Source organism: Hemitrygon akajei, chromosome 1, assembly GCF_048418815.1.
Source record: "Hemitrygon akajei chromosome 1, sHemAka1.3, whole genome shotgun sequence".
NCBI classification, from domain to species: Eukaryota; Metazoa; Chordata; class Chondrichthyes; order Myliobatiformes; family Dasyatidae; genus Hemitrygon; species Hemitrygon akajei.
The window spans coordinates 202,087,530-202,101,285 of NC_133124.1; the positions used below are offsets into that span (position 1 = coordinate 202,087,530).

Consider the following 13,756-nt stretch of genomic DNA (forward strand, 5'->3'; position numbering starts at 1 on the left):
GTGATATTGAACCTGATTCTAACTTGTGACCAGAAGTGGGGGCACGCACACCCACAAGAGGGGAGAAAAGCAAACTGAAGGAAGCAACCAGGCTCCTAACAATCCCAAAGACTCAAAAAACACCAAACGCAATTACATCCGTACAGTGAGATAAGCACAAGGCTTAACAAAGAGCTCCATTTAACCTGTCTACAACTCAGTTTACTCAAGCACTTCATGATAGTGCAATGTAAGGAAACCGGATTCACTTGTGAACTGTGGTGTTGTGTGCACACCCAGGGATTTGAAAACAAAGGAGTTTCTCCTGGGTGCTCTGGTAACATTCAGAGGGAAGGGAGTCAGGGCAGAATCAACCAACATGATAGAGAAGAGGTTACAGCGAAACAAGCAGGGGATGGGATTACACCTAGAGCTGGCACAGACTTAAGAGTCATAGAACACAGAGATAGGCCCTTCAGCCCATCTTGTCCATGCTGAACTATCATTCTGTACAGTCCCATTGGTCTGCACTTGAACCATAGCCTTACATACCTCTCCCATCCATGTACCCTTCCAAATTTCTCTTAAATGTTGAAATTGAACCTGCATCCACAACTTCTGCTGGCTGCTTGTTCCACACTCTCACCACCCTCTGAGTGAAGAAGTTCCCCCTTATGTTCCCTTTCAACATTTCACCTTTCACCTTTAACCAATGACCTCTTGCTCTAGTCTCACCCAACCTCCGTGGAAAAAGCCTATTCATACCCCTCATAATTTTGGGAACCTCTATCAAATCTCCCCTCATTCTCCCACACTCTAGGGAGTATTTACCCTTTCCTAATGTACAATGTCCTGTGTATGTTACTAAAAAGGGCTTCTTTGGTTTGTTACGAGTAGGAATGCTTCTTTGTCTGTTAAAAGTTTCTCTTGCCGTTGTTTCACTTTAGAATGGCTGATATGGTAATTGTATTCACTTGTTAATCAATGGGGAATGTTATTGTGTTTTGTGAGGCTGGGACCTTGGGGGAGGGGTTGCGCGGGCTTGGGGAGTCCGGAGGGAGACGCCGAGGAAGGAGGACGTGCGCTCGGGAGACCACCGGGGAGTCCGAAGTGGGAGTTTCGGGAGGACGACCACCTAGGAGTCGAATGGTTCGCTGGATGAGCTCCACCGATGTGCACTAAACTGACTGAACTTTGATAAGTTGGCGCCTTTTGTTTTTTTTTCTTATATATATATATATTGTACTGCCTAATACTCTTTTAATTTTAGTAAACTCTTTAAAGTGTATGTCATACCGGTATTTGTTGTGAGTTTGATACTGCCGGCGGGGGCGCGAGGCATAAACTCGATTCTCACAGCACCTGCGTGAACGGGAGGTGGGGTTGGTGTGTGGCTGGATTTCTTTTTCCCCTAGACATATACCAGCCTGTTGGGTAAGTGTTACACTTATAACTCAAGGTTTGATGGGCTAAACAGCCCATTGTTACATCATAAGGTTAATATGAATATATGATAGCAATCTTCTCTTCGGAGACATCCCTCTCCAGTCCCATCTTGCAAAGATTTTATCCAGTTGCTTTCAACGTGCTGACGCTACTTGCTCCATTGGGAAATCAACTCCCAGAGGATGGAGATCCAGGCAAAGATGGAATTAAACTCTCTGAACTGACTGGGCTCAACAGCAACAGAGCATTTAATATCCTTGGCAATGTTAAGCCTCCCACAGCTACTTCCCAGGGAAACTTTGTCACAAGCAACATAAGGTGCTCTTTAAAACCTGGAGACAAGAGATCAGATGCCAGAATCTAGACCAAAATAGCAAGTGCAGGATGAACACTGCAGGTCAAGAACTGGAGTCAGTGGGAAGGAAAGTACAAGCCAGGGATGCAGGGTCTTAACCCAAAACATCAGATGCTGCTCAACCCACTGAGTTCCTCCTATTACTTGTTTCTTTGCTCCTTAATTAAATAAATCCAGTGAATCTTTAGCTAATCAAACAGGTAGATTTTAAGAAGCGTGTCAAGGGGAGAGTGACAAACAGAGAATCTCAGGGCCCACAGGAGGGACATGGAAAAGGTTGGTATTAGAGAAAGAGGAAAATCAGATAACAAGGAGAAGCATCACATCCATGGTGTATCAAGGGGTTTTTGAGGGGTACTTAGCAGCATAGCACAATTTTCATCTCTGCACTGACTGCCAATCACCCCGTGCTCAGCTATTGTAAAACAGAGACTGGATACTCCATGCACTAAATTGCATCACCTCATTTTATACTGGTGGCGGGTGGGGTGGGGGGTGCTCCGTCACACTGTGGTTGTCTATCCAGCCAGAAGGAGAACGCGAGGTCATCTAATGTGTGCTTAACCAAACCGAACCCACCTGGGAATGTGTTAACCCATGCAATGCTTAAACCAAATCGAACCCACCTGGGATGGTGTTGTCCAGGATGAACGCAACACATCCGCCCACAAACATGGCAGTTGTCAGCAACACGTTCAGGACTTGGTCAACTTCAGCGATACCTGTGAGGAAATCCCAAAGTAACCAATACTGTCAAATAGCACAGAGACGAGAGGGAGAGGGAGAGACGGACAAGGAGAGGGGGAGACGGACAGAGACAGGGAGAGGGAGAGTGGGAGAGAGTGAGATAGAGAGATTATGCTGACAAATTATTTACAAAAGGGACTGCCTCACTTCAAGTCTCTATTCTGTTTTCGTACAAATTCAACGGCTGTATGGTCATTAACAAAATTAATCTAGCACTGTTTTCCAATGAGACTTAAGAGTAGTGAACACATCCTTTGATAATTAGAATTTAAAAGGGACCCGAGGGAACAACTTCTTTACCCGGGGGGTGCTGCACATATGGTACAAGCTGTCGGAGAAAGTAGAGGCAGGTATAGGAACAGCAGCAACAGAACTTAATAGAAATTTGCTTATGCACACGGATAGGAAAGATTTAGAGCAGGGGCTTCCAACGTGAGGTCCACGGACCTCTCGGTTAATGACAGGGGGTCTATGGATTAAAAAATGTTAGGAACCCCTAATTGAGAGGAATACAGACAAAACACAAGTAAAAAGGAACTATATTAAATAAGCATTGTGGTCAGCATGGATGAATTGGGGTGAAGGTTTTATTTTCATGCTGTATTGCTCCAAAACTTTATGACCCAAGTTACATAGAAGCATTGTGTCTAATGATTGTAGGCATCCCACATGCATGTGTTCATGTATCCTGGGCACAGTCTCACAGTAGCAGTCTGCTGTCATAGTTCTATGTGCACTGGGTGTTATAAGCAATCTGTCCTCATTAAAAAGGACAATTTATTTAGAGATCTCACACTGCCGATTCCACTATTGTCCTTGGTTGTCACTGAGCACCCTTGCCCTCTCAGATACATGCACCCTGCTCCACCCACAAGATCAGAGAAATTGTGCACTGAACCATCCACTAATGGATTTGCTTGCTGCATGTCCGGAACGGTTAAAGAACAGCATGTCTCCCAAACTACTGTTTGGCCACCCCTGCATCAGCGCAGCTGGGACTAAGGCGGACTGCTTGCTGTGGCCAGTTTCAGACAGCACAAAGTGAGGGGGCAACAGAGTGGAGGAAGAACTGGATGCAGGTCAAGAAAAGCAGAAGGGAAAGAAACAGAAAAGGCAGCTGATTGCAAGAGGCACAGTAATCTCATGGTTCATACCCTGCGGAGAGGAGGGGAAGAGGTTCAGAAAGCCTTGGCAATCCACAAGGGTAACATGATGATGCAGCGCTCAGAGCAATGCTTTTCAGTGCCAGCGACCAGTGATCGGTCGGTGTTCAGTTCTATCACTGTCTATAAGGAGTTTGTGCACTCTCCCTGTGGGTTTCCTCTGGGTGCTCTGGTTTTCTCCCACATTCCAAAGATGTATAGTCAGTGTTAGTGAGTCGTGGGCGTGCTAAGCATGGTAACACCTGTGGACTACCCAGCACAATCCTCGCTCATTTGATTTGACGCAAACGACACATCTCACTGGATGTTTCGATGTAGGTGGGCAAATAGAGCACTTTTTTAAAAAAAACCTTTAGAGGTCATGGGTTGTGGCTGAAAGGTAAAATATTGAAGGGGAATCTGAGAGAGAACTCTTCACTCAGAGGGTTTTGTGGATGTGCAGCAAGCTGTCAGCAGAAGTGGTGGATGCAGGCTCAATTGTGACATGTTAGAGAAGTTTGGATAGGTACATGGATGAGAGAGGTATGGAAGGCTATGGCCCTGTGCAGGTAGATGGGACTAGGCAAAAATGCAAACCTGCATGGCTCGATGGGTGCACAGGCTTATTATTCCCTTCAGGCTGAATCCAGCAAAGGCATCTAGTTGCCTAACAAGATGGGGCAATGGATGGCCAAGCCAGGCTTGCCCGAGCGAAGATAAAGCAGAGGCAATGTGATAGAGAATGAGGTAGAAAGAGAATGAAGAAATGCAAGGAGACCGTGCTCAGAGCTGAGAGTGGAAAAAGGTGAGGTGGTCTTGTGAGGGCAAGTCCAGACCCCATGACTGAGAGTTTAGTTAGTGCTGATTTAAGGCAGGAAATGGTTCTCAGAGTTGCAAAACCCAACTGCAGCTGTGCTAGTACCTGGCCGGGGAAATGTATCCAAAAGACACCAAGTGTCCACTGGAGCCCACTGCTACTAGTTTCGGAAGGCCAGATGATCAGCCATGATATCAAAATGGTGGTGCAGGCTCGAAGGGCTGAATGGTCTACTTCTGCACCTATTGTCTATTGAATGATCGGCAGGACCAGGGGAGACAAGACAGACCTACCTGTTACCAGGGGATTCTGCTTCAAGTAGCTAGGCAACATGAGACCAAAAAAGATGGAGAATCCCAGGACAAAGAGGTTGCGAGAGGAGTTGAGGTCAACAAACTGAAGGTTAGACAGTCCCACTGCTGTAATCATCCCTGCAAGCAAAGTGTTACAATTACCAAAAATGCCTTCTTCACTGGAAAATGTCTCAACCGACCTCCTCCCACTGGCAGACCTTCTGCCCCAGCAAGCTCCCTCAAAATGGCAGGGCCCAGTGAGGGAAACAGGCTGGATACCAGGACTGATCACCCACAGCCGATGCCAAAATACCTCATGTCTGCTCGAACCATCTCAAACTGCTGAACAAGCCTCGTGTTTATGAAGAGCAGAACATGGACAGTGCTGTTCTCCTACAGTACGTTCCCTCTGAAAGCGCAGCACCTCATGAGTAATCCCTACCCAGCAGTACCGACATCACACCTGTCCCCCATCCCTGCTGCTCATCTATTCCCTTCCCACCAACAAGTTATTAACTTCTGTCTACCCAGGTGCCAAAATGGCAACCAGCTGCAATCTGTGACAAAGTCACGGCTCAGAGTAGTTGTTTTTTTTTTAAAGGTTCATGGGGATGGTTTTGGAGACAGAGAGGGGAGTTAGGGTTTAGGAACAGGGACATGGGAGAGTTTGAGGGCAGGCCAAAGTGCTGAGGCTCCACTCCAGGCTCGAGGGTCAGCGATGGGGACGTGGCTGGAGAATAATCAAAGCCAGGGGTTAGAGGACTGCATATACACAGTTATGTGGGTGGGCAGGAGAGGGGAACGGGGCTTGTTTTGGCTGCTGTGGTGTGTTCTGTGTTGTTCTGCTAAGCATGGTGAGCATGCTGTGCTGGGACTGAAATATGTGGCGCTCTGAATCTCTCAGCGCTGGGACTGGGCCATAACCTTCTCACAAACCCACGCCCGGAGCGGGGCAGATTGAATGCAACTGGAAGGGCATGGATGGGCCAGCCCTTCCCCATCCTCAGTCACCCAGCTCCTTCTTGTGTCAGCACACTCGGTGAAAAAGCAAACATAAAATCTGCAGATACAAAATGAAAAACAGGAAATGCTGGAAACCAGCAGCAGCAGGCAGTGGAGACACTGAGCAGGTCAGGCAGCCTCTGCAGACAGAGAAACAGAGATAATGTTTCCCGACCTGCTGAGTGTTTCCACCTCTGTCCAAGTGGTTCCGAGACCTGCAGTTACTGGATCCAAGGTGGAGGATGCGAGATGAACCATTAACCCATGCCCCCCAACCAACCCGCAAGCCAACCCGTTAACCCTACACCACCCATGCCGAACTGTTACCCCAGGCAGCCGTTCCAGACGTTAGGCAATGAAGATCTCAATATAAAACAGCAAACGTACCAAACAAAGTGCAGAAGAGTGCTCCGAGGACTGGGTCCGGGAGGGAGGCAAAGAGGGCGCTGAACTTTCCGACAGTCCCCAGCAGAAGCATCATCACGGCCCCGTACTGTATCACCCTCCGGCTTCCCACCTGCGACACCAGAGAGGGTTATCAATGAGGAGGGGGCCACAACAAAATCAGTGCCATGGCCAGCAGGAAAACCAGGAGGCAATGCAATGCAGAGACGACCGTCACACTGCGCCTGGGATCAGTCAACCCAGGATCAGGTCCTTCGGGTCTTTCACTCATTCTATTACGTTTCTTGGATTTCCTGAGTATGCCCACAAGTAAAAGAACCTCTCGGAGTTGTATACGGTGACATACGTGTGCTCTGACAATAAATTTACTTTGAACTTTGATCTTGAGGCCTTTCAGATCAGTAGAGAACTGCTAGAGGCTTGTAACTTCAGAGGACTAAAACCAGGTCTGCAGGACAGCGGCATTTCCAGTGATCTGTGTTATGGTATTTGTCGCATGCTGACCAGATTGCTGGTGATCCAACAGAGGGGAATGGCAGCACCCCAACCTTATCTCCAGATCAAAGCCCGAGATAAAAAGTGAAAGCCTTTCCACCGGCTCAGTTCATCTGGGGGGAGCAGTGAGTGCGAATTCCAGCTTGCTTTGTTCTCGATGAACAGCAGAGAATGTCCAGGATGGCCTTGACCACTGGATCATCACCTGGGGTCCACAGACCCCTTGGCTAGTGGTAGGGATCCATGGCATTAAAACAACCCTGCAATAGACAAAACAAATAGCCACAGCAGGTTCTGGCAGTGGTTATGGGTTCGCGCAGTTGAGCCTCTGAACTAGGGTTGGAGGGTATTCCTCGGTCAGCCACTGAATCCATTGTGAAGTATTTAACCTGACAGTCTTATACTCCAAACTGTTGTTTAAAGGTGGCCACCATGGAGAAATTTGATACCAGACACACCCCACCCCACCTGTTAAGACAATTTAACAGGGTCAGGCCGTGACAAACTCTAGCAGAGGGGGCAGCTCAATTGATGAGGCTCAGCCACTGCAAATTCCAGATGTGCCCTTACCTTTGTGATTCCCAGCACTCCAATGTTGGGGCTGGAGGACGTGGACCCATTTCCAGTGCCAAACAGCCCATCCAGTACACAGGATAAACCTTCAATCATGATGCCCCTGCAGACAGAAACAACAAGGTGAGAACAACTGCTTGGGGACTGCAATGAGAAGCAAATCAACCCTTGACAGTCACCTCCTACCCAAAGCAACACAAAGTTCTGGAGGAACTCAGTAGGCCAGGCAGCATCAATGGAAAGAGAGTCAACAGTTCAGGCCAAGACCCTTCATCAGATCTTTCTCATGTTTGTGGGACTTCCAGACCAAGTTACCCAGGGAGTTCAATCATGTTAGGCATCACAAATTAGAAATAGATCTGAAATTATGGTCCAGTATAGGAGCCAAGGTCACGATCATTGAGTAATAAAGCAGGAACCCAAGTATTGACTGGGCTATTCCTTCCTTTCTAGAATTATTAAAGTTTAGCCAAATCAAATGAAATAACCTTGGGAGAACCACTGAGCAGCAAGCTAGCCTGGCCTTTACTAAAAGCAGCACCCAGTTGGGAGCAAGAGGTAATTTTCAGCACCTCAGTGAGGGTGGTCAGTGCAAAGGAAATGCAGCACAAAAGTGATCAAAAGAGATGTAAGAGACTGCAGATGCTGGAATCGGGAAGATCTGTAGGGGGTGGGGGAGGGTGCAAGGAACTGTCAAGTGTTTTAGGTCAAAACTGAGACACACGGGAGCTGTAACTGGAAAAGATAAACACGAGAAGGTCTGCAGATGCTGAAAATCCAAAGGAACACACACACACAAGATGCTGGAGGAACTCAGCAGGTCAGGCAGCATCTACGGAAAAGGGTACACTGTCGATATTTTGGGCCAAGACCCTTCATCAGGACTGGAAATAAAGAGAAGTCAGAGTAAGAAGTTAGGGGAGGGGAGGAGGAAATACAAGGTGATAGGTGAAACCCAGAGAAGACGAGGGGTGAAATAAAGAGCTGGGAAGTTGATTGGTGAAAGAGATAAAGGGCTGGACAGGGGGGCAATCTGATAGGAGGACAGAAGACCATGGAAGAGAGGGAAGGAAGAGGAGCACCAGAGGGAGGTGATGGGCAGGTAAGGAGATAAGGTGAGGGAGAAAACCAGGAATGGGGAATTGTGAAAGAGTGGGGGGACAATTACCCGAAATTCAAGAAATCAATGTTCATGCCACCAGGTTAGAGGCTACCCAGATTGAATATAAGGTGTTGCTCCTCCATCCTGAATGTGGCCTCACTATAGCAGCAGAGGAGGCAGAGGACTGACATGTCAGAATGGTATTTGATAACCAGGCCATCAGGCAGTGGTCAACACAGAAGGTCCTGCAGACACTGCAGCATTGTTCCCCGATCAGATTGTCTAGAATATCTGGCAGAACACTTCACATCGCAAGGCCTCAACAACAGGCACCAAGACCTAGCCTGGCTGGCTGTGAGAGGGGCCCTCCCAGTCAGATCCTTCCTACATGCCAGGATTGGGTCTTGGCCCGAATAAAAAGTCTTTATTCACACAACAAACCTTCAGGAGAAAGAGTCCAGGAGAGTTTCATTCTCCTGACCTTCAACACAAAAATAACAATGAACAATTAACTACAGTTCCAATTGCTATAATCGCCTACTTAACTTTTAGCAGTTTGAATTTGCAGAATAAACATTAATAATAGCAGCAAATCCCAACTAGCACAACCTGCTTTGAATATTCAATACTGGTGTCTCTATCAAAAGCCTTCGAGTACAAGTCCAGACACCCAAACTACACTCCTTTTGTTAGTGTTGAAGGACGGCTCCGTGAACATACAACTAACCAGAAGGTTACGTAGCAAAACAGATCTGTCCTGAATTGCGCATGAGGTGGCAGTGATACCTTTAACAATGTGCTAATTAGCGGGAACATTCGTCCGTTGTCTAGACTTGTGTAGTTTCAACGGGACAGAGAATGCCCCACACCTAGTGGTTGGTTTCACCAGCAATAAAGTTAAATTATCAAACAGAAAATCTGTAGATGCTGGAGATCCAAAACAGTCCAGAAGGGTCTGGGCCCGAAACATTGACTGTTTACTCTTTTCCATAGATGCTGCCTGGCCTGCTGAGTTCCTCCAGCGTTCCTTGTGGGAAAATAAATTGTGTACAGGTTTTGTTTCCTGAAGGCTGGTTCTCATTTTAGTTAATCCATAATTACACTATCCATAATGTCATAACTCCAGAATGACCCCCAACAAAAAACCAGCATCTGTCCTAATCCTATATCTAGCCCTATCCACTGTACCATAGACAGATGCAGCTTGACCTGCTGAATACCCCCAGTGGGTTGTTAGTTGCACAATGGTAATCAATTCTTGCTAAAACTTCATGCATTTGATGAGACTACTGGAAGACTGTTACAGCTTTGGTCCCATTATTTTTAACAAGATTTTAGGATCTTGCACTGTGGTTTGTGTAGACGAGGTTTATTTGACTCATTCTTGGGGTGAAGGCCTTGCTTCATATTGATTTGACCAGAACTAGCTTCACAGGAGTTTAAAAGAATAAGTGGTGATCTTATTGGAAAACATGATTCCATGGTGGACTGACAAGATGGATGATGAGAGGGTTTTCCTTCAGATGGGGGAACATAGAACACAAGTGATTCTCCGGATGCTGGAAATACAGAGCCACACACACACACGCACACACATAAAGTGCTGGAGGAATGCAGTGGGCCAGGTAGCATCCACGGAGAGGAATATACAGTTGACAATTTAGGCCAAAACCCAGCATCAGGACTGGATCTTGGCCTGAAACATCAACTGTTTATTCCTCTCCTTAGATGCTGCCTCAGCTGCTGAGACTTTCTAGAACTAGGAAGACAGTTTCAAGATAAATGGTCAACAAACTATGACCAAGGAGGAATTTCTTCTCTGAATGGAAGAGAATTCCAAGAATTCTTACCTTGGGAGTTGAGGATGCTGAGCTACTGACATAGTCAAGGTCATTGGAAAATCAAATTGGCTTTCTGGCAAGATGGCGACGCGCTTGGAAACAGTGGCCTATTCATAGCCAACAAAGGTGCTTTTGTCCTTTTTAAACTTCTTTTTTATGATCATAAGACAAATCCGGACTTCAAGAACTTCAGGTATCATAGAACTACCTCATTAGCAAATTGACTGAGCTTGAGGAGTTGGATTTGGTGCAGATTGTGTTGCTGCCTGCTGCAGGAAGGCCTCGGAGTCAGTGTGCGAAGCTGGTATGAAGTCTAACATAGAGTGATTTACCTTGGTCATTTTTCTTGTGATTGCAAGACCCTATTGGACACAGCGTCCATGCTGGATTGTGGGCAGGCCCCTCCCGTCAGTGCTGCCATCTGGTGTTCACTTGGTGGAAGACGGGGTGGATTGGATGCAAGCATTTGTCTATGGACTGCTGAGGCCTTGCTCGTGCGAACAATCAGCCATGCACCATCAATCTGCAGGACGTCACCCGGAAAGTAGGACTGATCCTAACAAACAGTGGCTTGATGGGACTCTTCCTCCTATTCTCCCTGACCCAGGCCCGTCAGAGGCAGCAGAGCCCAGCCAATTTCCTATTCTTCCATTCCAAGGAAACAGGAGTGAACTCTGTACTCTGACAGAAGCAGCCAAGTCTGCCTCCCCGGATGGAGCAGCCATCAAGCAACACACAAACTACCGAAGGAACTTAGCAGGTCAGGCAGCATCCTTGGAAATGAATAAATAGTGAACCTTTCGGGCCGAGACCCTTCATTAGGACTGGAGAGGAGAGGGGAAGAAGCAGAATAAGGAAGTACGGTGGTGGGAGGGGATGGAGTACAAGCTAGAAGGTCAAACCAGGTAGGTGGGAAGGGGGGGAATGAAGTGAGAATCTGGGAGGTGGTAGGTGAAGAGGCAAAGGGCTGGAGAAGAAGGAATCTGAGGGCAGACGAGAGTGGACCATGGGAGAAAGGTAAGGAGGAGGGGTACCAGGGGAGGTGATAGGCAGGTGAGGAGAAGAAAGAGCTAAGAGGGAGACCAGAGTGGAGAATAGAAGAAAAGGCAAGGGAGATGGGGAGAAGTTACCAGAAGGTGGAGAAATCGATTCTCCTGCATTCAGATTCGAGGCTACCTGGACAGAACATGAGAAGTTGCTCTGCCACCCTGAGAGTTGTCTCACCACACCAGTAGAGAAGGCAATGGACTGACATGTCGAACAGGAAAAGGAGATAGGAATTAAAATGGTTGGCCACTAGGAAATCCTGCTTTTCACAGATGGAGCGAAGATGATTGACAAAGCAGTCTTCCCCAGTCTATGTCGGGTCTCAGCGATGCAGAGGAGGCCACATTGGGAGCACTGGATACAGTAGATGACCCCAACAGGTTTGCAGGTGAAGTGTTGCCTCATCTGGACGGACTGTTTGGGGCCCTGAATTGAGGTGAAGGAGGTGGTAAGTGGGCAGGGATAGGTGCCAGAAGGGAGATCAGTGGGGAGGGATGAAAGGACAAGGAAATCTCTGAGAGAGTGATCCCTGTGGAAAGCAGAGGGGGTGGGGGGGGGGGGGACTGGGGAGGTAAGGACGTGCTTGCTGGTAGGGTCCCACTGAAGACAGCAGAGAATGTTATGCTGGATGCCGAGACTCGTGGGGTGGAACGTGAGGCCAAGAGGAAGTCTATCCCTGTTAAGGTGGTGAAGGCGGACGTTCAGGAGATGGAGGAAAAGTGGCTGAGGGCAGTATCAATGGTGGAAGAAGGGAAACACCATTTTTCGAAGAAGGACACCTTTACTCTTCCCCAACTCTCTGCTGCCTGCAGGAAACTCCTTTACCTTCCCCTTTTTCCCCCCTCCATTCACCACTCTGGTACCCCTCTTACCTCTTCTCTTCTCACCTGCCCATCCTCCTTCCCTTCCTCCCTTGGTCCACTCTCCTCTCCTATATGACTCCTCCTTCTCCAGTTCATTCCCTTTTCTACCTATCACCTCCCAGTTTCTTACTTCATCCCTTGCCCTCACCCACCTGGCTTCACCTAACACCTTCTAGCATGTGTTCCTCCCACATCCCCCCCCCCCCAATTTCTTACCCTGACATCTTCCCTCTGTCTCTGCAGTCCAGAAGGGTCACACCCCGAAACATCAACTATTTATTTGCATAGATGCTGCACATCATCAAGTTCGCTGATGACACAACCGTGGTGGGTCTCATCAGCAAGAATGACGAGTCAGCTTACAGAGAGGAGGTGCAGCGGCTACCGGACTGGTGCAGAGCCAACAACCTGTCTCCGAATGTGAACAAAACAAAAGAGATGGTTGTTGACTTCAGGAGGGCATGGAGCAACTACTCTCCGCTGAATATCGATGGCTCCTTAGTAGAGATCGTTAACAGCATCAAATTTCTTGGCGTTCACCTGGCGGAGAATCTCACCTGGTCCCTCAACACCAGCTCCATAGCAAAGAAACCCCAGCAGCGTCTCTACTTTCTGCGAAGGCTGAGGAAAGTCCATCTCCCAACCCCCCCATCACATTCTACAGAAGTTGTATTGAGAGCATCCTGAGCAGCTGCAGGTTTGGAAATTGTACCATCTCGGATCGCAAGACCCTGCAGCGGATAGTGAGGTCAGCTGAGAAGATCATCGGGGTCTCTCTTCCTGCCATCACGGACATTTGCACCACACGCTGCATCCGCGAAGCAAACAGCATTATGAAGGACCCCACGCACCTCTCATACAAATTCTTCTCCCTCCTGCCATCTAGGAAAAGGCACCGAAGCATTTGGGCTCTCACAACCAGACTATGCAACAGTTTCTTCCCCCAAGCCATCAGACTCCTCAATACCCGAAGCCTGGACTAACACTAACTTACTGCCCTCTACTGTGCCTATTGTCTTGTTATTTGACTTGACTTGACCTGCCGACCTCCTCCAGAATTTTGTGTACGTGTGTTGCTCTGGGTTTCCAGCTTCTGCAGAATCTCATATTCATGATTTGAAACAACACTGCACCCGCCTCTGCAGCAGGGAGGCCTCACGTACACCGAGCTCTTCGGCAGAAGCAGTTAGCTACATGACAATTGACGGGATCACCACTGTGATGCAGGGGTTGTTTGATGTGGGGGAGGTGACATAGGCGCTGTTTGTGGTATAACTTGAAAAGATCTACATGACAGGCTAAAGGCATTCCAGCCAGCAGCTCACAACCTAGCCACATCTCTCTCTCAGAAACCGGGCTTCTGATTTGCCCCCAGCCATAGTTACAGAATGCAATCATACACACAGGTCAAAACCAGTACATCACACACACACCTGTACACACATGGACACCACGTACATCAGATGCACATCTACACAAGCACATACTGTACAGTTGTAAGCACACAGATGAAGAAACCCAGGATTCCAGCTGCACCCTCTTACAGCACACAAATACACAAACACAGACACACACACACACACGTAACGTATGCATTACATACAACAGGACAGCACAGGAATTGGCCCCTCGGTCACAATGTTGTGCCA

General features: G+C 47.9%; 1 protein-coding gene across 3 annotated transcripts in view; it reads right to left on the minus strand.

Moving 5' to 3' along the window:
- Nucleotides 1-13,756, minus strand: part of LOC140734632 (solute carrier family 23 member 2-like) — a 96,519-nt gene that overhangs the window by 6,186 nt on the left and 76,577 nt on the right. For all 3 annotated transcript variants that reach the window (XM_073058873.1, XM_073058862.1, XM_073058881.1), the window contains exons 12-15: nt 7,252-7,357; nt 6,169-6,298; nt 4,780-4,917; nt 2,407-2,502 (exon numbers count right to left, since the gene is read on the minus strand). In XM_073058873.1, the coding sequence (XP_072914974.1) occupies nt 2,407-2,502; nt 4,780-4,917; nt 6,169-6,298; nt 7,252-7,357 (470 nt within the window). The remainder of the gene's footprint in view (nt 1-2,406; nt 2,503-4,779; nt 4,918-6,168; nt 6,299-7,251; nt 7,358-13,756) is intronic.